The sequence below is a fragment of the Notolepis coatsorum genome (assembly GCF_963971535.1).
Source record: "Notolepis coatsorum genome assembly, chromosome: 5".
Classification (NCBI taxonomy): Eukaryota; Metazoa; Chordata; class Actinopteri; order Aulopiformes; family Paralepididae; genus Notolepis; species Notolepis coatsorum.
This window is the reverse complement of record NC_140169.1, coordinates 20,285,837-20,311,278: the sequence shown is the minus strand read 5'-3', so window position 1 is coordinate 20,311,278 and position 25,442 is coordinate 20,285,837. Positions and strand designations below refer to the sequence as shown.

General features: G+C 44.2%; 1 protein-coding gene across 1 annotated transcript in view; it reads left to right on the top strand.

The window, feature by feature from the left end:
* Positions 1-25,442, top strand: part of cwc22 (CWC22 spliceosome associated protein homolog) — a 152,939-nt gene that overhangs the window by 80,371 nt on the left and 47,126 nt on the right. The window contains exons 8-12 of the mRNA XM_084314720.1: positions 4,924-4,977; positions 6,254-6,389; positions 7,103-7,309; positions 10,626-10,688; positions 21,006-21,113. Coding sequence (XP_084170846.1) covers positions 4,924-4,977; positions 6,254-6,389; positions 7,103-7,309; positions 10,626-10,688; positions 21,006-21,113 — 568 coding nt within the window. The remainder of the gene's footprint in view (positions 1-4,923; positions 4,978-6,253; positions 6,390-7,102; positions 7,310-10,625; positions 10,689-21,005; positions 21,114-25,442) is intronic.

Sequence of the window (25,442 nt, the reverse complement as noted above, 5' to 3'; positions counted from 1 at the left end):
TTCATACTGTGCTCTCTCTCTCTTCATACTGTGCTCTCTCTTCATACTGTCTGCTCTTCTCCATCCTGTCTGCTCTCTTCATACTGTCTGCTCTCTCTTCATACTGTCTGCTCTCTCTTCATACTGTCTGCTCTCTCTTCATACTGTCTGCTCTCTCTTCATACTGTCTGCTCTCTCTTCATACTGTCTGCTCTCTCTTCATACTGTCTGCTCTCTTCATACTGTGCTCTCTTCATACTGTCTGCTCTCTTCATACTGTCTGCTCTCTCTTCATACTGTCTGCTCTCTCTTCACACTGTCTGCTCTCTTCACACTGTCTGCTCTCTTCACACTGTCTGCTCTCTATTCATACTGTCTGCTCTCTCTTCATACTGTCTGCTCTCTCTTCATACTGTCTGCTCTCTTCATACTGTGCTCTCTTCATACTGTCTGCTCTCTCTTCATACTGTCTGCTCTCTCTTCACACTGTCTGCTCTCTCTTCACACTGTCTGCTCTCTATTCATACTGTCTGCTCTCTCTTCATACTGTCTGCTCTCTTCATACTGTGCTCTCTTCATACTGTCTGCTCTCTCTTCATACTGTCTGCTCTCTTCATACTGTCTGCTCTCTCTTCATACTGTCTGCTCTCTCTTCATACTGTCTGCTCTCTCTTCATACCGTGCTCTCTCTCTCTCTCCATACTGTCTGCTCTCTCTTCATACTGTCTGCTCTCTCTTCATAATGTCTGATCTCTCTTCATACTGTCTGATCTCTCTTCATACTGTCTGCTCTCTCTTCATACTGTCTGCTCTCTCTTCATACTGTCTGCTCTCTTCATACTGTCTGCTCTCTTCTCTATCCTGTCTGCTCTCTCTTCTCCATCCTGTCTGCTCTCTCTTCACACTGTGCTCTCTCTCTCTCTTCATACTGTGCTCTCTCTTCATACTGTGCTCTCTCTCTCTTCATACTGTGCTCTCTCTCTTCATACTGTGCTCTCTTCATACTGTCTGCTCTCTCTCTTCATACTGTGCTCTCTCTCTCTTCATACTGTGCTCTCTCTCTCTCTTCATACTGTCTGCTCTCTCTCTCTTCATACTGTGGTCTCTTCTCCATCCTATCTGCTCTCTCTTCATACTGTGCTCTCTCTCTTCATACTGTCTGCTCTCTCTTCATACTGTCTGCTCTCTCTTCATACTGTCTGCTCTCTCTTCATACTGTCTGCTCTCTCTTCATACTGTCTGCTCTCTCTTCATACTGTCTGCTCTCTCTTCATACTGTCTGCTCTCTCTTCATACTGTCTGCTCTCTCTTCATACTGTCTGCTCTCTCTTCATACTGTCTGCTCTCTTCATACTGTCTGCTCTCTCTCCATACTGTCTGCTCTCTCTTCATACTGTCTGCTCTCTCTTCATACTGTCTGCTCTCTCTTCATACTGTCTGCTCTCTCTCTTCATACTGTCTGCTCTCTCTTCATACTGTCTGCTCTCTCTCTTCATACTGTCTGCTCTCTCTTCATACTGTCTGCTCTCTCTTCATACTGTCTGCTCTCTTCATACTGTCTGCTCTCTCTCCATACTGTCTGCTCTCTCTTCATACTGTCTGCTCTCTCTTCATACTGTCTGCTCTCTCTTCATACTGTCTGCTCTCTCTCTTCATACTGTCTGCTCTCTCTTCATACTGTCTGCTCTCTCTTCATACTGTCTGCTCTCTCTTCATACTGTCTGCTCTCTCTCTTCATACTGTCTGCTCTCTCTTCATACTGTCTGCTCTCTCTCTTCATACTGTCTGCTCTCTCTTCATACTGTCTGCTCTCTCTTCATACTGTCTGCTCTCTCTTCATACTGTCTGCTCTCTCTTCATCATGTCTGCTCTCTCTTCATACTGTCTGCTCTCTTCATACTGTCTGCTCTCTTCATACTGTCTGCTCTCTCTCTTCATACTGTCTGCTCTCTCTTCATACTGTCTGCTCTCTCTTCATACTGTCTGCTCTCTCTTCATACTGTCTGCTCTCTCTTCATCATGTCTGCTCTCTCTTCATACTGTCTGCTCTCTCTCTTCATACTGTCTGCTCTCTTCATACTGTCTGCTCTCTCTTCATACTGTCTGCTCTCTCTTCATACTGTCTGCTCTCTCTTCATACTGTCTGCTCTCTCTTCATCATGTCTGCTCTCTCTTCATACTGTCTGCTCTCTCTCTTCATACTGTCTGCTCTCTTCATACTGTCTGCTCTCTCTCTTCATACTGTCTGCTCTCTTCATACTGTCTGCTCTCTCTTCATACTGTCTGCTCTCTCTCTTCATACTGTCTGCTCTCTCTTCATATTGTCTGCTCTCTCTTCATCCTGTCTGCTCTCTCTTCATACTGTCTGCTCTCTCTTCATCCTGTCTGCTCTCTTCATACTGTCTGCTCTCTCTTCATACTGTCTGCTCTCTTCATACTGTCTGCTCTCTATTCATACTGTCTGCTCTCTATTCATACTGTCTGCTCTCTTCATCCTGTCTGCTCTCTCTTCATACTGTCTGCTCTCTTCATACTGTCTGCTCTCTCTTCATACTGTCTGCTCTCTTCATACTGTCTGCTCTCTTCATACTGTCTGCTCTCTTCATACTGTCTGCTCTCTCTCTTCATACTGTCTGCTCTCTCTTCATACTGTCTGCTCTCTTCATACTGTCTGCTCTCTTCATACTGTCTGCTCTCTCTCTTCATACTGTCTGCTCTTTCTTCATACTGTCTGCTCTCTCTTCATACTGTCTGCTCTCTCTTCATACTGTCTGCTCTCTCTTCATACTGTCTGCTCTCTCTCTTCATACTGTCTGCTCTCTCTTCATACTGTCTGCTCTTTCTTCATACTGTCTGCTCTCTCTTCATACTGTCTGCTCTCTCTTCATACTGTCTGCTCTCTCTTCATACTGTCTGCTCTCTCTCTTCATACTGTCTGCTCTCTCTTCATCATGTCTGCTCTCTCTTCATACTGTCTGCTCTCTCTTCATACTGTCTGCTCTCTCTTCATAATGTCTGCTCTCTCTTCATAATGTCTGCTCTCTCTTCATAATGTCTGCTCTCTCTCTTCATACTGTCTGCTCTCTCTTCATCCTGTCTGCTCTCTTCATACTGTCTGCTCTCTCTTCATAATGTCTGCTCTCTCTCTTCATACTGTCTGCTCTCTCTTCATACTGTCTGCTCTCTTCATACTGTCTGCTCTCTCTCTTCATACTGTCTGCTCTCTCTCTTCATACTGTCTGCTCTCTCTTCATACTGTCTGCTCTCTTCATACTGTCTGCTCTCTCTTCATACTGTCTGCTCTCTCTTCATCCTGTCTGCTCTCTTCATACTGTCTGCTCTCTCTCTTCATACTGTCTGCTCTCTCTCTTCATACTGTCTGCTCTCTCTCTCTCTTCATACTGTCTGCTCTCTCTTCATACTGTCTGCTCTCTCTTCATACTGTCTGCTCTCTCTCTCTCTTCATACTGTCTGCTCTCTCTCTTCATACTGTCTGCTCTCTCTCTTCATACTGTCTGCTCTCTCTCTCTCTTCATACTGTCTGCTCTCTCTTCATACTGTCTGCTCTCTCTTCATACTGTCTGCTCTCTCTCTCTCTCTTCATACTGTCTGCTCTCTCTTCATACTGTCTGCTCTCTCTTCATACTGTCTGCTCTCTCTTCATACTGTCTGCTCTCTCTCTTCATACTGTCTGCTCTCTCTTCATACTGTCTGCTCTCTCTCTTCATACTGTCTGCTCTCTTCATACTGTCTGCTCTCTCTTCATCCTGTCTGCTCTCTTCATCCTGTCTGCTCTCTTCATCCTGTCTGCTCTCTTCATACTGTCTGCTCTCTCTTCATACTGTCTGCTCTCTCTTCATACTGTCTGCTCTCTCTTCATACTGTCTGCTCTCTCTTCATCCTGTCTGCTCTCTCTTCATACTGTCTGCTCTCTCTTCATCCTGTCTGCTCTCTTCATACTGTCTGCTCTCTCTTCATACTGTCTGCTCTCTCTTCATACTGTCTGCTCTCTCTCTTCATCCTGACTGCTCTCTCTTTATACTGTCTGCTCTCTCTTCATCCTGTCTGCTCTCTTCATACTGTCTGCTCTCTCTTCATACTGTCTGCTCTCTCTTCATACTGTCTGCTCTCTCTCTTCATCCTGACTGCTCTCTCTTCATACTGTCTGCTCTCTCTTCATCCTGTCTGCTCTCTTCATACTGTCTGCTCTCTCTTCATACTGTCTGCTCTCTCTTCATACTGTCTGCTCTCTCTCTTCATCCTGACTGCTCTCTCTTTATACTGTCTGCTCTCTCTTCATCCTGTCTGCTCTCTTCATACTGTCTGCTCTCTCTTCATACTGTCTGCTCTCTCTTCATACTGTCTGCTCTCTCTCTTCATCCTGACTGCTCTCTCTTTATACTGTCTGCTCTCTCTTCATACTGTCTGCTCTCTTCATACTGTCTGCTCTCTCTTCATACTGTCTGCTCTCTCTTCATACTGTCTGCTCTCTTCTCCATCCTGTCTGCTCTCTTCATACTGTCTGCTCTCTCTTCTTCATACTGTCTGCTCTCTCTTCTCCACCCTGTCTGCTCTCTTTTCCATCCTGTCTGCTCTCTCCCTCTCTCTTCATCCAGTCTGCTCTCTCTTCTCCACCCTGTCTGCTCTCTTCTCCATCCTGTCTGCTCTCTTTTCCATCCTGCCTGCTCTCTCCCTCTCTTCATCCAGTCTGCTCTCTTCTCCATACTGTCTGCTCTCTCCCTCTCTCTTCATCCAGTCTGCTCTCTTCTCCATACTGTCTGCTCTCTCTTCTCTTTGATCTAGTTTCTGTGGAGACTGTCGACTCCTCTCTGCTCTTGTTTTTTCTTTTTTGCATCAAATGGAAATTGATTGAAGACACTATACCTAAATCAACATATTGGCTTATATTAATTGTTTTTCTTTCTGTGTGATTTGCTTCTACAGCAACAGTGTCTGACAGCATCCAAGTTTGTAGCTCATCTCATCAACCAGAATGTGGTATGTACACACACACTCTCTCTATAACTCTAGCATTATAGTTGCAGCCATTAGGCATAGGGCTGCACGATTTTGGGAAATAATCGAATTCTTTTTCTGATGTGGGTCTTTTCAGGACACCAAGCCTGAAAATGTTTCTTTTTACCTGGGAATCGATACCAGTACCCAACGGTACCTTTTTTTCCTGTACTTTACTCTCCCTCTCTGAACTAATCAACTGTGAAAACAATAAGTTATTTCGATTGATATGAATTGGATAATGCAGGCTGTTAGTAGAGGCAGAACTAGCGATCAGGCTGCAGGCTGTTAGTAGAGTTGGGCGTGCAGAACTGGCGTAGATAACTGGCGTAGATAAGGGGGGCGTAACTAGCGTAGGTCAGTGGCCAATCAGAGCGCAACTCGAACGCGGAAGCATGAATTGTTTGGGCTTCGAATAGACGTGGCCAGGACAGGATTTCTATCTTCAGGAGAGACTTGCTCAGCAGCACAGCTGGCACACACACACACACTTGCTCAGCAGCACAGCTGGCACACACACACAGACTTGCTCAGCAGCACAGCTGGCACACACACACACACATACACAGACTTGCTCAGCAGCACAGCTGACACACACACACACACACACACACACACACACACACACACACACAATATCTACACTTAGTTTTAGAAAAAAGCCAGCAACATGGTGTCCATAGTCAATTCTGTCAATCTCTTGTCCCTCTTTCATATCTCTGTACCTCCCTCTGTTTTCTTCTGTGTTTCTATCTCTGCGTCTCCCTCTGTCTTTCTCTGTGTCTCTGTCTCTCTCTGTCTCTTTCTGTGTCTGTCAACCCTCTCTGTCTCTCTCTGTTTCCTTCTCTGTCTCTCTCTGTATATCTCCCTCTTTCCTTCTCTGTCTCCCTCTCTGTGTCTCTGTCTCCCGCTCTGTCTCTCTTTGTGTATGTTCCTCTGTCTCTCTCTGTATCTCCTTCTCTGTCTCTCTGCGTGTCTCCCTATATGTGTGTCTCTCTGTATGTCTCTCTCTGTCTCCCTCTCTGTGTGTGTCTCTGTGTCTCTCCCTTTCTGTCTCTCTCCCTCTCTATCTGTGTCTACCTCTATACCCGTGTCTCTCTCCCTTTCTCTGTCTCTCCCTATCTGTGTGTGTGTGTCTCTCTGTCTCTCTCCTCTCTCTCTCTCTCTCTCTCTCTGTGTCTCTCCTCTCCATGTGTGTCCCTCTCTCTGTGTGAGTGTGTCTCTCTCCGTGTCTCTCTCCGTGTCTCTGTCTCTCTAGGCCCATGAGGTGTTATGTTTGGAGATGTTGACCTTGCTGTTGGAACGTCCTACAGAGGACAGTGTTGAAGTGTCCATCGCCTTCCTTAAAGAGTGTGGTCTCAAGCTGACTGAGGTGTCCCCCAGAGGAATAAACGGTATTAGTACTTTTATTACTAACTCAGCTATTCATGGTCATCATCATAATTCACGTTCAGGCAAATGGCCAAAAACAACAGCTCCCTGCATCAATAACCAGCCAGATGCTTTTGGCCTGCCAAGTGGTGTTCCCAAGGGCGCATCAGAGAACTAAGACCACCATGGAATCTCTGTGCAGTGGTAGTCGGTAAAACACTGGAAAAGCATGATATTACTGTTCAACTGTGACCCGTTTACAGGATCTAGTAATAAGACAACAATATATTACATTTGTTTATACATTTCTCATATATCAACACATAGGGGGGCGACAGTGGCTCGGGAGGTAGAGCAGTCGTCTGGTAGTCCGGAGGTTCCCGGTTCGATTCCTGGGCAGTGTGTCGAAGTCTCCTTGAGCAAGACACTTAACCGCTAACTGCTCCCGATGAGCAGGTCGGCCCCTTGCATGGTCGCCTCCACCGGCGGTGTGTGAATGGAACAAATTGTAAGGTGCTTTGGATAAAAGTTCTATATAAATTTACCATTTACATAGCAACTATTATCTCTTCCATTGCCATGTACCGAACAATGGTTGCTATGTTACAGACAGCCATGTTGGAAGAGAGACAAACTACACAAACGTTCAGTACAAGGCCTCTATTGACTACTGCATGGAATCACACAGGACCCATAGCAACAGTCACTGTGTAAAACACCCTCCTTCTCCCCTCAGCTATCTTCGAGCGGCTGCGGAACATCCTCCATGAGGCGGCCATGGACAAGCGCATCCAGTACATGATAGAGGTGATGTTCGCCATCAGGAAGGACGGCTTCAAGGACCACCCGGTGGTTCCAGACGGCCTGGACCTCGTGGAGGAGGAGGACCAGTTCACCCACATGTTGCCTCTTGAGGACGAATACAACACTGAGGACATTCTGAGTAAGATGTGTATATATATCCTACACAGCCACAGCCTGGTTCTCATTCATGCAGGAATGGAAGTGGAATGGTGGGTGAGAGGTGAAGGCTGTGTGGAGACGACGTATATATTTTGGTGACTTTCCCTGTTGATGGGTATAGAGTTGGACGTTACCTTTTGGAGGACGTTTTGAGTCAGGATAGTTTGAGTCAGGATAGTTTGAGTCAGGATAGTTTGAGTCAGGATAGTTTGAGTCAGGATAGTTTGAGTCAGGATAGTTTGAGTCAGGATAGTTTGAGTCAGGATAGTTTGAGTCAGGATAGTTTGAGTCAGGATAGTTTGAGTCAGGATAGTTTGAGTCAGGATAGTTTGAGTCAGGATAGTTTGAGTCAGGGTAGTTTGAGTCAGGATAGTTTGAGTCAGGATAGTTTGAGTCAGGATAGTTTGAGTCAGGGTAGTTTGAGTCAGGATAGTTTGAGTCAGGATAGTTTGAGTCAGGATAGTTTGAGTCAGGATAGTTTGAGTCGGGATAGTTTGAGTCAGGATAGACAGACGGAAAGACACTTACATAGACGGTCAGACAGACGCATTACCTCTAGGTCTGAGATTGATTTATGCTCAAGATGTTCTATCAGTGTTTCCCACAGGATTTTGTGAGACTGTGGTGGGTGAACCTTGGACCCTCTAGGTACATTTTGTTAAATGCATCAATCTGGTGCACTTTGAGAGCAAAATAAAGAGGCCAGATCTATGATGAACTTTGTGCTCAAAACACAATCGACTAGAGCATACATTTGAGCCATCAAAGAAATGATGCAAAAGTGGTTACCTGTGTTGAACTGGTTTATTTTTTTAGAAAATAAAAAAATATACTGGATTACTATTACGACACTGCCAATACTACTGATACATCCCTATTGACAAACTTTATATTAAAAAAAAAAGTTTTTAAAAATATTATTTTTGGTTCATTATACAACTGTGGTGGGACAAATTAGACTGTTAGGTAATTAATGGGAAACACTGGTGTATATTACACGCAACTCCCCTCTACAGTGAGATAGAATATTGGATCAATACCCTCTTCTCTACAGTGAGATAGAATAAGGCATCAATACCCTCTCCTCTCTACAGTGAGATGGAATACTGCATCAATACCCTCTCATCTACAGTGAGATAGAATACTGCATCAATACCCTCTCCTTTCCTCTACAGTAAGATAGAATACTGCATCAATAGGGCGGCCGGGTAGCACAGCGGACTAAGCGTCTGTCTACCACCACAGAGACAGTGGGATCGAATCCAGCTGTGGTGCTTCCGGGTTGGCCGACCGTCCATACTAACACAATTGGCAGTGTTAGCGGGTGGGAAACCCGGCAAGGGTGGGTCCTGGTCGTTGTAAACAGCGACTCCTACAGTTCGGTCGGGGCGCCTGCACAGCAAGGGAAGGATCTAGGAAAGGTAGTGTGACCTTCCACACGTTACACTCTCCCAGTGAGAGTCCGCGCTGCCAGGTGAAAAGAAGCAGTGGGCTGGGTACACATGTGTCGGAGGAAGCATGTGATAGTCTCCGCCCTCCCGGACCGACGGTAGGGGGTAGAGTGCGCAACGACCAGGAAGGGGATTGGGAATTGGCATCACGACTAACATTGGGATGGGAGAAAAACGGAAAAAGAAGGGGGGAAAAGATAATTAAAGAATACTGCATCAATACCATCTCCTCTCTTTTCTCTCCTCCTCTCCACACTTCTATATTGTCCTATCCTTTTCGCTCCTCACTTCTCTATTGTCCTCTTTTATCTCAGCTCCTCTCTCCTAACTTCTCTATTGTCCTCTTTTCTCTCCTCCTCTCCTCACTTCTATATTGTCGTCCTCTTTTCTTAGAGCCATATGAAATCCGTTTTATTATTTTCCAAATTCCATTTTATTTTTTCCCAAATTCCATTTTTTCAGTTTTAATATTTCAGAATTCTGTATTTTGCTTTTTATGCTCATTTTACCATCAGAAATAGTGTCTAATAAGTGGGAATGAATAAATGTCCACAATTGAATAAGATATAACAGTCCATTTAATGTTTTTAAGTGCTGCAACTCAGAAATACAGTTCAATTTTACACAATATTTTTCAATTAATATTGTGACAAAATAAAAATACATATTTCAAGTGTAAACAATAGATACAGCTAGCTACTACTGACATTATCACAATGACAATGTCAGTAACCTAGCTATATCTATTATATTGTGATGAAATATAGTAATGCATAATTTAGGCACCTTTAGTTTAGTTTATTTCGATTATAAAGGACAGTGTATAATGACAATCGTTTGCATTAAACAAATGGATGGGTGCACTAGATTTAGCAAGAAGCTATCATTTCCATCTATAGTCCTATGTACTGTAACGTTTCATAGCTATTTAAGTTTATTTAGATTATAAAGGCCAGTGTATAATGACAATCATTTGCATTAAACAAATGGATGAGTGCACCAGATTTAGCAAGAAGTTATCATTTCCATCTATAGTCCTATGTACTGTAACGTTTCATAGCTATTTAAGTTTATTTAGATTATAAAGGGCAGTGTATAATGACAATCGTTTGCATTAAACAAATGGATGGGTGCACCAGATTTAGCTAGAACTTCTAGAAGCTATCATTTCCATCTATAGTCCTATACGTTTCATAGCTATTTAAGTTTATTTAGATTATAAAGGGCAGTGTATAATGACAATCGTTTGCATTAAACAAATGGATGGGTGCACTAGATTTAGCTAGAAGCTATCATGTCCTAACATTATAGCTATTTAATCACAATAGTGTCGCAAGTGTTTTTGCGGGTCCAGTCCACGGAACGTTGACAGAATTAGCAAAACACCTTATCACCGGAGGCATAAAAGTCATTAGGATACTGTTCTGCTCTGAATTGAGGGCTTATTGTGGATTTTTTTAGCTTCTTGACGATGTTAACACTGAAGCAGCCAGACGCTTGAGCACCGCTGTGTTGTGTGTAACACGCTGTAGTGTCCCCGCCTCCCCGGTCGCGTGTACACCAAACGTTCCACCCAAAAACAAAATTTCAGTCCAGATTAGGCCAAATTCTGCAATATTCCACGTTTTGCAGTTGATTCCATTTTTATTGGTTAATTCCGCGATTCCGTCCGCGATTCCGTGAACGCGGATTTCATATGGCTCTATCTTTTCTCTCCGCTCCTCTCTCCTCATTTCTCTATTGTCCTCCCTTTCTCTCCTCACTTCTCTATTGTCCTCTTCTCTCCTCTTTCTCTCCCTCCACCATTTTCTCACTCCTATTTCTTGTGTGTGTTTGTGCCTGCAGATGTGTTTAAGATGGATGCAGACTTCCTGGAGAACGAGGAGAAATACAAGGACATCAAGAGAGGTGAGAGGAGCTTCCTTCCTGTTGCAAGAGCATCCAACTACAGCCTGATCTCTCCTTGGTTAAGGCCCTACAGCCTGAGAGATCTCTCCTGGGTCAAGGTCCTTCAATCTGAGAGATCTCTCCTGGGTTAAGGCCCTACGGCATGAGATATCTCTCCTTGGTTAAGGCCCTACAGCAGGGGTGGGCAACTTTGTATATGGTGAGGGCCACTAAATTTCCACACTCAATCTGGGGGGCCGCATTGTTTATCGGCAGTCCCGCCAGTAGTACCCCATCACTCAAATAGCCCATAATAGTCACAGATGTGATAAATAAGGCATATAATGGTATTATAATTTGTTGTAACTTTGTTTTTATTCCATTTAAAACGCATTTAGTAATGCTTAATTTCAACTTTATGAATTTATAAATACAGCTGAATTTGAAAGTATTGCTGTGTAACCCAAATATATACAAAAATGACAAATTATAATTAAGGCTTCTATTAAAATAAATGTATGAACTTAAAGCCCACTGCTCAACAAACACAAAGCAGCATTCCTGCTGCATTTCACTACAACAGTAAATCAAAAGTGCAATAATAAATGATTTTGTTAAATGTATAAACTTTTATCCTGCTACTAAACAAAACATTCCTGAGTGCCTCCCATTGACCCTTTATCAAACTGGCATGACATTCACCCTCCCCCCACAGTGTGTCAATAATGGTTCAGTCTTTAATGAGACACTTGTGGTCTCTCCTGTTGGCGCACAATAGAAGGAATGTCAACTTCAATGTTTGTGCATGCAATCTGCATCAGATGAAATAACATTTCATTTTTGTGTGCGCACGTCGCATGCACATCCGTGCGCGTACTTCTGCTCAGAAAAGTGCTGGGACGGCGTGGTACCGCGTGGCATGACCACTGCACCCCTGATTATTAGTGACCCACAATAGATGGAAATTATGTTAGCGAACTTACCTGATGTATAATGCAGTGCAGCATTGGACACTCAACGCCACTCTGCCTTAGAAGCCCGGCGAATCCTGTGTGTTTTCCTTTCATTGCGGGTGCTCCATCGGTAACAACAGCGGACAGTTTATCAAACCCCCCATATTGCTGCACGGCACTTTCAACAGTGTTGAATATGTCCACACTAGGGCTGACCCCTATTAGTTGAATAGTCGACTAATCGATCGAAAGGAGCCATAGTCGACTGCCAACCTCTTAACACTTTAACTGCCGAGGTTAAATTCATGATATACCATCCCTTGCCAGCTCTATTTAACATGGAGAAGTTCCCCTTCTTTGCAGGGCTATAACTTTTTAAATTCTATTGCTAGATTGCCATTATTAGGGCCCATTCAATGTCCTATATGTATTGTTCATGGTGTAGCAACGTTAAACTTTTTCATTCACATATTCATACTAAAATATGGTCTAAAGCAGTGGTCACCAACCCGTCGATCTTGATCGACTGGTCGATCTTTGAGACTGTCCCTGTAGATCTTTCCATGAAGAATTTTTTTTTTTTTTTTTTTTTTTTTTTATCTTACCCTGAGAGTCCACATTACAGTTCTACTTTTGTTTTGATGTGAAAAGTGATGCTGCACTTAGCACTGACTGAGAAAGTACACATACAGTTCTACTTTTGTTTTGATGTGAAAATGATGCTTCACTTAGCACTGACTGCACTTAGCACTGACTGCACTTAGCACTGACTGAGAAAGTAAACATTACAGTTCTACTTTTGTTTTGATGTGAAAAGTGATGCTGCACTTAGCACTGACTGAGAAAGTACACATTACAGTTCTACTTTATAAAATGCTAATTGTAAATATGTTTGTCAATGTTAATAATATGAGAGTCCACATTACAGTTCTACTTTTGTTCTGATGTGAAAACTGATGCTGCACTTAGCACTGACTGCACTTAGCACTGACTGAGAGTACACATTACAGTTCTACTTTATAAAATGCTAATTGTAAATATGTTTGTCAATGTTAATAATATGAGAAAGTCCACATTACAGTTCTACTTTTGTTTTGATATGAAAAGTGATGCTGCATAAGATGACTGCACTTAGCACTGACTGAGAAAGTACATAATAGTTCTACTTTGACGTTTTAATGTTGGACCAAAGCATTGCATGTAATTAGAATACAGGCAAATAAAAGTAATTTAGTTTAAAGTACAATCTTGGCTGTCTTTTTCTTTCAACGCTTCAATAGGTAGATCTTGCCTTCACCAAAAAAAATAAAAGTGATCTTGGGCTTAAAAAGGTTGGTGACCACTGGTCTAAAGTATAAGTATGTTTTCATCTCTTTCTGCAGCTTTCTCCAGAACGTGATGTATAGCCCCAAATGCATTATATTGATGATGAAATACAGTTTGATAGCGATCTGTGCCAGATAATAAATTTCAACTGGACGTACTCCTGGAAGTTACTACACGTCATCTGATGTTGACCGGATGGGCGAGGGGGCGTTTATAATTCCGTGGGCAGCGTTATACCATTCATCTAATGTGGGTCATATGTTCATCATAGCAGTTAGTATGGAAGACGTTAGTAATGCTGAATCTTACCGTGGCTTCCTCGTGCCGCTGGCAGATGAACGTGGAACAGAATTTTTTCCATTATGGGATGTCGAAATACCCGATCTATTTCCAGGTTGTATAATAGTATATACGTCCAAATCATGTTGTTTTTTCGAGTTATTTCCACCGATCGATGTTCACTGTGTGAAGACGGAGTCTCTCTAGCATTAGCGACTGCCCGGACCCCATATGGAGTGAGTCCTACCGGGTTAAAGGTTGACATCCTGTTTTTTGATCTGCCGATCGGCCACCAGATGGCGCTCTTGAACCGCTAGAGGATTGAGAGGAGATCAGAACTGTGTGTCAAGGCTCCAGAACGGAAATATGATTTCGATCACAGATTTTTGAAATATTGATATCAAAGACGAGTTCCGGCGTCCGCGGCAACTTGAGCATGGCGGGGAATGACGAGTTCCGGCGTTTTCGGCAGTTAAAGTGTTAATCGAATGCAAAAAAATAAATAAATAAAAATAAAAATTATATATATATTTTCTGTAGGGCGGGCCACCAGTTGCCCCTCCCTGCCCTATAGCATGAGAGATCTCCTGGGTTATTCGGCTTGAGAGATCTCTCCTGGGTTAAGGTTCTACAGTTTGAGAGATCTCTCCTGGGTTAAGGTTCTACTGCTTGAGAGATCTCTCCTGGGTTAAGGTTCTACAGCTTGAGATATCTCTCCTGGGTTAAGGTTCTACTGCTTGAGAGATCTCTCCTGGGTTAAGGTTCTACAGCTTGAGATATCTCTCCTGGGTTAAGGTTCTACAGCTTGAGAGATCTCTCCTGGGTTAAGGTTCTACAGCTTGAGAGATCTCTCCTGGGTTAAGGTTCTACAGCTTGAGAGATCTCTTCTGGGTTAAGGTTCTACAGCCTGAGAGATCTCTCCTGGATTAAGGTTCTACAGCCTGAGAGATCTCCTGGGTTAAGGTTCTACAGCCTGAGAGATCTCTTCTGGATTAAATCTACCGGTCAAATGAGAGAAATTCCGGTCAGAGTTTATTGAGCTTAAAAACAATTGATATGTAGGCTATATAAAGAATGACATCATCAAGGCATGTAGATTTATAATATTTTAACTTAAAACTAGGCTACTTTTGCGTATAAAGTCATTATATTCCAAATAAAATAAGTCCCGAGACTCGTGCTGCTGCCAACTTTAAATCAAATAGGTGTCTGTGGGCAGTCGCCCGACATTAATAAACAGCAGTCTGTTATAATCACATTTTTATGAGCTAACGAATTCCGTTATATTGGACATTTGTATTAATTATATCGAGCGAAGAACTGAGAAAATTGGCAGAGAGAGACTGCAACATTATCGTGGGTTTGCGTGATGACCACCTCCCAACGACTTATTTGCGAGAGTATGGCGCTGCAGACCAGCAGATTCAGCTGTTTTCAGGCTCTATCTGTGGACCGCTCAACAGCGCCCCCCACCCAACAGCTGAATTGCCAATGGCTGAATTGGAGTACTGCACTGTGCCGGTACAGATGGGTGGGTTATGGTGGATTCTGTGGCTCTGCAGCTGCATGCAGTCGCAAATCTAGCAGCAAGCTCCCGCTGACACAGCGGTGTCATTATTATACCTGCTTGGTGAAGCAACGATGAAACAAATGTAATGATTGTTTCGTTCATCGCATAGGCTATTTAATTTTAGCCTATTTTAATACAATTCAAATAATCAAATTGTGCTTAGAGGGAATTATTTTCACCGGACATTAAGACCGGAGAGATTAAATATGTCGGACTTCAACAGATTTTGCTGGTCAAATACCGGTAATTACCGGCTAACGGAAACGCTGCTACAGCCTGAGAGATCTCCTGGGTTAAGGTTCTACAGCCTGAGAGATCTCCTGGGTTAAGGTTCTACAGCTTTAGAGATCTCTCCTGGATTAAGGTTCTACAGCCTGAGAGATCTCCTGGATTAAGGTTCTACAGCTTGAGATATCTCTCCTCGGTTAAGGTTCTACAGCCTGAGAGATCTCTCCTGGGTTAAGGTTCTACAGCCTGAGAGATCTCTCCTGGGTTAAGGTTCTACAGCCTGAGAGATCTCTCCTGGGTTAAGGTTCTACAGCCTGAGAGATCTCTCCTGGGTTAAGGTTCTACAGCTTGAGAGATCTCTCCTCGGTTAAGGTTCTACAGCCTGAGAGATCTCTCCTGGGTTAAGGTTCTACAGCCTGAGAGATCTCTCCTGGGTTAAGGTTCTACAGCTTGATATATCTCCTGGATTAAGGTTCTACAACCTGGATGGTCTCTCCTGGTCCTTTCTTGTGTACTATAAGACTCCAGTTGCTGTTACTAGTAGAGCTGCCGCAGTATTGATGTTTTCCTTACCGCACAAATTTGTGAAATATTTCTTACCGCTGCGGTTATTACCGCACACACACACACACACACAAAAAAGTTTGACTGCATTCTTTTTTTTGTAGTCTACTCTTTATAGCATATAGCCTGCCTCTAGTCTAAATGTCTATCTTTAGAGGATGACTTTGCAGCATGAATATTGTTTGGGATTCGGCAAGCACGCATTCGTTATTAAAAGTGAAACACGGATTCGAAGTCTCCCCTCTGGTCGTGCGCCGTTCACTCGGTGTCGCGGGCAGGGGTGGTAGCGGCGCGCCCGGCTGTTACCCCCCCGACCCTTTCTTCTTATTATTATTATTATAACGTTACTACTTATGATTACAAAGGCATTCGTTTTGTAGTTACACGTTCAATAACATCAGCGTATTTACCGGACCATAGCAAGGCAAGCGTTACTCAATTCATATCTCAGTTCCTTTCTTTGCTCAGAGCGTGCTGAGTTGTACCCATTCTGCGTTCTGTTAATAAAGTTTTCAATCAGACAAGTGTATAGAACAAAGGGCTTTTATTATAACATTTGTTGCAGTAAAATCATTATGCCTCGTTCCCCCTGAGGAGCAACGGTAATCCACTCCGGTCTCTGGCGGGAGCTAACGTATTAGCCGTGTTGTGAGCTCTGATCAATGTCTGACATTCAGGAAGTAAAAACCTAATACGCGCTTGCCGATTGGTTGTAACACACTGCAGGACGCTCCAACGTGTGACGCGTCTCTCTTCTGACCAATCAGTGGTCTGCAGTGTTTCATGTGACTTTTCTGGTACCCAATAGGGTCGCTTGGAACCTTGACAGAGGAGTAGGGTATATCTGCAGAGCCGCAAGCCCAACGAGAGCAGGGTACTTTTATTATTATTATAAAAAACAGCGGTGATGCGGTATTCATCCTAACTCTGCGGTGGGCGTGATGTAACAGCGATACCACGGTAATACCGATACCGCGGCAGCTCTAGTTACTAGTGTGCTTGTCTGGTCCATGAGAATGGTGCTGCTCCGACCGGCCGCCTTTCTGTTAACTCCGTCGAGACTGTGCTTACTTTTGTTAATTTTTATAGTTTTAAGAGTTTTATTTGCACTAACTGTTGGTGCATTATATGTGTATGACCGTCAGTCACTCATTGACATTGGATTAATGAAAACTTACCGACTGGATTGCTCTCTGGATCGGATTGCTGAACAACAACAGTGGCCCGCCGACATCCTTTGTTGCGGCCGACGCAAGGAAATGGGGAGACGACATGAAAAGAGAGCTGGGGTCTGAAACAGATTGAGATCCAAGCGACACAGAACCACATTGCCCAGCATATTGTTGGCCAATGTGCAATCAATAGGATACAAACTGGATGACATCAGAGCACGGATTCAATTCCAGAGGGACATTCGGGACTGCAACGTCCTTTGCTTCACCGAAACTTGGCTGTCTCCAGACGTCCCAAACCATGCAATAGAACCGGCAGATCACTTCTTCGTTCTCCGCAAGGACCGAACGGCAGAAGAATCACTAAAGACGAGAGGAGGCGGCATTGCTTTCATGGTAAACAAGGAGTGGTGCGATATAGGCAACGCAAAGGAATTGTCTAACCACTGCTCCCCAGACCTGGAGTATATCACCATCAAATGCCGACCCTTCTTTCTCCCGAGGGAGTTAACGTCCATCATCATGATCGGAGTGTACATTCCACCACAAGCAAACACTGGGGCCGCACTTTCAAAGCTACACGACGAGGTAAACAAACTACAGATAGCTAACGTTGACGCTGCCATTTTGGTTCTGGGCGATTTCAACAGCGCGTGTCTTAAAAAGGTGTTGCCGAATTTCTATCAGCATGTGACCTGTCCCACCAGAGGCGAGAACATATTAGACCATGTATACTCGCAATTTAGAATGGGTACAACTTAAGTCACAGGCTCTTAGTCCATTCGGTAAGTCCGACCACGCCGCCATCTTTCTTTTGCCAAAATATAAACAGAGTCTTAAAGGGGCTATGTACTGCTATTCCTAGCACTATTTGGGCAACTTTACACAATTCCTGTTAGTCTATTGAAGACATCTGTAAGGTTTTTTTTCCAAAAAAATACATTGTTTTATATTTCTAATCAAGTACTCAAAACCATAATTTTTCAGCTCCAAGATTTCAGGCTGTTATGGCCTGGCTCCGCCCATAAGCACTTTGAGTGACAGTCAGTCCACACAGTCTGCGACTGGTATGAATGAATGAAAATGAATGAATAGACAGAGAGAGAGGTAGACAGACAGAGAGAGAGAGAGAGAGAGAGACACAGCACTGTGGGGGGTGGGGGGGCCTGCCGCGCCACACGGGAGAAGGGAGGCCCCCCCCCCCCCCGAGGGTCCCACCTCCCGTGTGGCGCGGCAGGTCCCCCCCCCCCCCCCCCCCCCCCCCCCCCCCCCCCCAAGTGCTCCCTCCCTCTCTCTCTGTCTCCCTCTCTCTGTCTCTCCCTCTCTCTCTCCCTCCAGAGTATGCAGAGGTGTCTGGTTTCAATCTGCCTGCAGTATGAGGAAGTAGGCGGGCATTAGCTCCAACCACAGAGACAATCGCATCACTGTGCGCTACCCAGCGTCCGAATGACGTGACTCAGACGTTCAAATCAAAATGGCCTGATTTACTGGAGGAGGAAAGGGGCTGAGCTGAATCAGAGCAATCCGCCAATATGGTATTTAGACACTAAAACACATTGATACGAACTCCTATTACTATAATACAATGCTAGAGACTGAAAAATGACATTTATAGTACATGTCACCTTTAAGCGAACGCCGGTAGTATCGCGAGAGGTTAAGCGTTGGACTGTGACGTCAGAGGAGACACTCCAGGCTGCACTTGAATGCACAGACTGGAGTGTGTTCCGTGATAACACAGCCAACCTTAACGAATACACTGAAACGGTGCTTGACTTTGTCTGTACTCTGGTAGAAGAAACAATCCCCTCTACCACAATTAGAATCTACCCAAATCAAAAGCCCTGGGTAGATAAATCCGTCCGTGAGGCTCTGAAAGTGCGCACCTCAGCCTACAACACCGGGCTTGTGACAGGCAACATGAATGAACACAAGACGGCGAGATACAACGTCAGGAGAGCAGTAATAGAGGCAAAACGGCGTTATGGGGATAAAGTTGAACTTCAGTTTGAACATGCTGACTCTAGAGGCATGTGGCAGGGCCTCAGAACGATGACTGATTACAAAGGAACCTCCCTCAAACTGAACAGTGACATCTCCTTAGCAAATGATCTCAATACCTTCTATGCAAGGTTCGAGGCTGTGAATAACACCAGCCTACAAGCCACGGCAATGGGGAGGGGGGGGTCTGCTGAGGGAGATTCAGTGTTCAGAATAACAGAACATGAGGTGAGGAGGACCTTTAAGAAAGTGAATATCAGGAAGTCTGTGCCGACCAACTGGCCCCGGTATTCACTGACATCTTTAACCTGTTCTTAGAACAGGCTGTCATCCCCACCTGTCTGAAGAAGTCCACCATCATCCCTGTACCCAAAAAATCTACGCCTGCTTGCCTCAACGACTACCGCCCTGTAGCTCTCACCTCCATAGCCATGAAGTGCTTTGAGAAGCTAGTGAAGGGCTACATCTGTTCCTCCCTCCCCATCAACCTGGACCCCCTGCAATTTGCATACCGCCCTAACAGGTCCACGGAGGACGCCATAGCCCATGTGCTGCACACAGCAGCATCACACCTGGACAAGAGGCAGGGGAACTATGTGAGAATGCTGTTCATCGACTACAGCTCAGCATTCAATACCATAGTCCCCTCCAAACTCATAGCCAAGCTCAGGGACCTGGGCTTGAACTATGACCTCTGCCAGTGGGTCTTGGACTTCCTGACAGGCAGACCCAGGTGGTAAGAGCAGGCAACTGCACCTCCTCATCCATCACGCTCAACATAGGGGCCCCCCAGGGCTGTTTTCTGAGCCCCCTCCTCTACTCCCTGTACACACATGACTGCGTGGCACAGCAGAACAACAACACAATCATCAAATTTGCTGATGACACAGTAGTGGTGGGCCTGATCTCTGCCAACGACGAGAGGGCCTACCTGGAAGAGGTAGAGAATCTGTCACAGTGGTGTCAGGAGAACTGCCTCTCCCTGAACGTCAGCAAAACAAGAGATGATTGTGGACTTCAGAAGGTCGGGGGTCAAGGACTACAGCCCCCTCAGCATCGACGGGGCACCGGTTGAGAGAGTGAACAGTTTTAAGTACCTCGAAGCCCACATATCCGAGGACTTGACATGGACCACACACATTGACAGTGTTGTGAAGAAGGCACGACAACGCCTCTACTTCCTCAGGCGCCTATGGAAGTTCCAAGTCAGTCAGAAGATCCTTAAGAACTTCTACTCATGTACAATAGAGAGCATCCTGACTGGCAACATCACCTCCTGGTTTGGGAATAGCACTGCACAAGACCGTAGCAGACTACAAAGAGTGACACGTTCAGCCGAACGCACAATTGGAGGGGGGCTTCCCACCCTCCAGAACATTTACAACAAGCGGTGCAGGGGCAAGGCTAAGAGAATCATCAAGGACTCCAGCCACCCGAACAACTGCCTCTTTGAACTGCTGCGGTCAGGCAAGCGATACCGGAGTCTCAAGGCGAGCACAGAAAGACTCAGGAGAAGCTTCTATCCCCAGGCCATCAGGCTGCTCAACGAACAATAAACACTATGCAACAACCATCAAATGCACACAGCACACACATCCACACGCACACACTCACTTTAAACAAAACACACTGCAGCACCCACTCTCCACACTTAGATCACCTAACCACACTTTATATTTATTGGTAAAGGATTTGCACTACAACTCGTACACCTTACTGTAAAATTGTACCTCATCCCATTTCTGCTTTGCACTAGATAGTATTGTATATTAGTACATTGCATAGTACATTGTATATTGTATGGTAACTCAGTTACTTCTATTCTGCATCGAACATTGTACATATGTCTATACTGAACACTGTGACCTATTTTTACTTCTATTTTACATGCTATACCATTTTATTTCATACTTATCTTGTCTAGCACAGTCTCTGGAGCGTAACAGTAAGAAGCATTTTGTATAAAAGTATTCTGTACTTCTGTATGACAACTATTAAAGAAACTTGAAACTTGCTAGCTGGTTGGTTATTGACGTTGAGTGCTGCTAATTATTGATAAAGATTTTGTCATATATTGTCAGCCAGCTAATGTTAGCTTCATCAGTATGATGGGGCCGTAGATGGTCCATCTCTTCATACCATCTGATATAGAGCTCTCTTACACCAATGTGCCATAGCAAGTCCTGCAAATGCTGAAAATGTTCTCTGTTCAACAGTACCTTTAAGCGTGTGTGTGTGTACACAGAGATCCTGGATGAGGGCAGTGGTGACTCCGGAGAGGACGGCGACGGCAGTGAGGATGATGACGATGAAGACGAGGATGGCGAGGACAAGGAGGATCAGGGAGGAGATGGTATGTAACCTAAAGCGCTTGAGCAAGGCACTGACATGACCAACAGTGTCGGTAATACTGGTTACTTGTAGCTCCTAGTGGTCAACAAAATATGTTGATAATATGAAAAATTACTATCTAAACCAGTTATGGGCTGAACTGATAATTGGTCAACCCCTAAATATAATATTATATGTAATATTACAACTCTATGGAGAGTGAGGACATACTGTTGCTGTGCTTTAGTGCAGGCTTGAAAAACTAAATACAGGTTGTCGGAGCTTGATTTCAATGTTGTGCCCTTAAGATGCTGTAATGTCTAATGTTACCACCAGAGGGAGATGGAGAACTGAGGATGTCAGGGGTACAGAGAGAGATTTATGTAGATACAGAGAGAGAGAGAGCCATGGATACAGAGAAAGGAGAGTTGATCTGCAGGAGGTAGAGACTGATTTCTTACTATCCTGTCCAAAATATCGAGACAAAAAGAGTGCTTCCCTGAATGTAATAAAATAATCCATATTTTTCACTTGCTCCCTCAAGAACAAAAGCTACAGTATGATTGGTTCTTGGAAAGCATGACTGATATGTGCCACTAGTGGCAACTTTATGTTAGAACGCCACCATCTCGGAGAGAAGAACTAGGTAGGAATTCATTAAGGAATTCAAATTTTCACCATAATCACCTTTAGTTTATTTTGTAACCAAAATCAGCAGATGGATCAGGACAGTTTTGTCTATAATAGTATTCCTCCCTCCCATTATATTTAATGTAGTCTGTCCATCTTATTCTCGGGTTATAAACTGTTCAGTCTAGTAAGACTTTTACACTATAAACATATATATAAATATTGGAAGAATCTTTATGAATAATTTAAACAAACAAAAAACCGCTTATAGTAAGAAAATCCAAAAATGTGTGATTGAGAAACTCTACAATCTAGAATAATCATCATTATATCATTATTTGAAGTAAATTAAAATATAAATATGCTTGCAACTAAAAAAGGCATGTCGACCAGATAGCATATGTAATGCTGAAACACGTAGTCCCAACTAAGCTCAGAGAAGCAATTCTTAAGTTGTTCAACTTGGTTTTGAAAGCAGGACATTTTCCTGAGACATTAGATTAGGGATGCACGATAATTATCGGGCCGATATCAGCAATTATGACGTCATCCCGATAAACTCGATAACGTTATTGATAGCTCCGATAACATAATACATTTTTTGGTTAAAAGAAATCCGGTGTGGGTGGATTTGGTTGAAGGGCGCTTGTTTTTATTATAGCCTCCTCCCGTTTTGCCAGTACTGTGGTAAAACTGATAGCGTGTGGTTTAGGAACAGGGAGTTTTTCACAAATCCAGCGCTCCCCTTCTTGGCTGTGACGTAGTCACGTTACATTCGGAGACAGACAGTCGATCTGCCAATTACGTCCCTCCGCTTGCACCCACCTCTTCTTCTTACCACCAATCAGAAGCTCTCGTTCGTTTATTTACCTCCGGATTGTCGGCCATTATTCTACTCGGAGCTATAACGTTAGCTGCTCCCCGCCAGCCACATTGACAAGTACCAGCGCCTATACATTACTGGCAAATGTCTTGTTGCACTTGTGGCAAAGAGCGTTGTCAGCATCAACTTTAGTAAAAATAGACCCAGACTTTTTTTGAGGAATTTAAACGTCGCAAACTAATCTTGTTGGCCGTTTTCTATCTCTCCTCCCTGGGTCTCTCTCTGCCTGCGCGAGCCGAGCTCTTACACACACTCACACACACACACACACACACACACACACACACACACACACACACGGGTGCTGTCGAGAGCAGAGCTGTGTGTGTGAGTGAGTGAGTGTGTGTAAGAGCACAGCCGGCTGGCTCGCGTAGGCAGAGAGAGACCCAGGGAGGAGAGATAGAAAAAGGCCAACAAGATTAGTTTGCGACGTTTAAATTCCTCAAAAAAAAAATCCATAATTTCTCGAGTACCGATAGCAGTACCGAGCTTATAAATATTAAAAAAATAAAAAATAAAAATTTATTAAAAAAATTATATATATATATACATTTAAAAAAAAATTATAATACAATAAATATCGGTTATCGATATCGGTTATCGGCTTGAGGAGCATAAAGATATCGGTGTCAAAAAATCAATATCGTGCATCCCTACATTAGATTAGATTAGATTATTTAGGTGGAATTTGTTTTCAGTGCAGTTACAGCAGTGTTCCAACATAGAACATATAACATCACTTACAATACATACATACTACATGCAGTTAAATACATAAATACATAATTGCAAAGACCACAATATCATAGTTTATGTCCATGTCCATAGCAACAGAGGTAGTGGGGTTGCTACAGGGAGTTCAGTGTCCATATGGCAGTGGGGAAGAAGCTGTTTTTAAAGCGGGATGTTTTGGTGGTCAGGGATCTGTAGCGCCTCCCGGAGGGCAGCAGCTGGAAGATGTGGTGTGCTGGGTGAGTGGGGTCAGATATAATTTTTCTTGCTCTTCTTATTGTGCTTTGGCGGTGGAGTGATTCGAGTGATGGGGAGGGGGGTGCGGATTATTTTTTGAGGATTTATTGATTATTCTTTGCAGTTTGTTTTTGGAGTGAATGTCCAGACTGCTGTACCAAACTGTTATGGAGAAGGTGAGGATGCTTTGAATGATGGCCTGGTAAAAACGGAGCAGGAGATGTTTTTTTCTTTTTTTTTAATCCACTTTTTCTCCTTTTTCTCCCATCCCAATTCCATTGTGCCAATTCTTCCCTCCCCTGTCTTGAACGTTGCTCGCATATTCCCCCCACTGGCCGGTTGTAGCGAGGATAGAAGCCTTGCATCACGTGTCCCCTCCGGTACACGAGGAGGCAGCCTGTCACATCTTTTCACCTGTCAGCGCGGACTCTCATTGGTGAGGTGTAATGTGTGTGAGGCTCACACTACCCCCGCCATTTCCTGTCTCTGCTGTGCAGGCGTTCCCAACCGACCTGTAGGAGTCGCTGTCCACAACGTCCAGATTACCAAATCAAATCAAATTTATTTATAGGGCCCGACAACACACGTTAATGTCCCCATGGGCCGTACAGGTCTTCTTTAAACAAGTCAAGAAGAAAACATAACAATAAGTCAAGAACAGAACAAGAACACCATAAGGTCCAAACATTTTTAGATGAATGCAAATAAATGAAAGAATGCAAGCACTCTCAGACATACCCCACGCGAAGGTAAGGAAAAACTCACTAAAACCTAACAATAGGGAAAAAAGCTCCACAGGCAGTGTGGAGGAGAGAAACCTTAGAAGGGCCATTCAAGGGGGGATCTCCCTTCTTAGATGTTGGTGATAGTAGTGTTGCAGACGGACAGTTGGTAAGCATGCACTCATGTGTGTAGTGAAACACAGATGAGTGCATGCAATAGCAACTGTACATTTTGAAAGATTAAAGATGGAGCTAATAGCGATAGCAACTGAACATTTTGAAAGATTAAAGATAGAGTTGATAGCGGATCTATTTGAGGCACAGGGGCGGCGCAAAGAGGGTCACGTCCTCCCCGTCTTAGTTACGGGACATTCAACACTCCGGTCATTGCTCAGGGACAGCCGGAGACAGGGAGATAGGGGGCGGCGCAGAGAGGGTCGCGAACTCCCCGACATCATCGCGGGACATCCGGCACTCCGGTCACCACCCATCGACTTCCACCCGCTAATTCTGCCAATTGAATTAGTATGACGGCTGGCCCCAGCCGGAGGCAACGCCGACAGCCGGAGTCGAACCCGGTGTCTCTTGCGTTGGTGACGAGCGCAATCTCCGCTGCGCCACCCAGCCGCCTATAGCAGGAGGATTCTGTATTTTTTTTAGCTGGCGGAGGAAGAAGAGTCTTTGATTGGCTTTTTTGTGGATGTGGTCTGTGTTGGTTTTCCATTTGAGGTTGTTGCTTATGTGGGTGCCGAGAAATTTGAAGGAGTCTGATGGGTTTGCCGGAGATGGATATGGGGGTTTTGGGGTTTGGCTGGCATCTGAAGTCGATGATGAGTTCTTGGGTTTTTGATGAGTTGAGGAGGAGGTTATTGTCTGTGCACCAGGTGATTGTGGTTGATCTGTGTACGGTATTCTGTTTCATTGTTCTGTTTCATGAAATGAAGGTCATATTACCCCAATTTCTTTTTCTTTTAATTTTGTTTCTAATGGATACGCATTTAACCTCTTAAGCCAGAGCGGTCCGGTACCCGACCGACGATGACATCACACTATAAATCCATTTCTACAGAATTAATGTTGCTCAAATGTAGCCAAGAGTAAAGACCCTAACCCTGTCAAAACAGCAGTCAAAGTGTATATTTTCAGC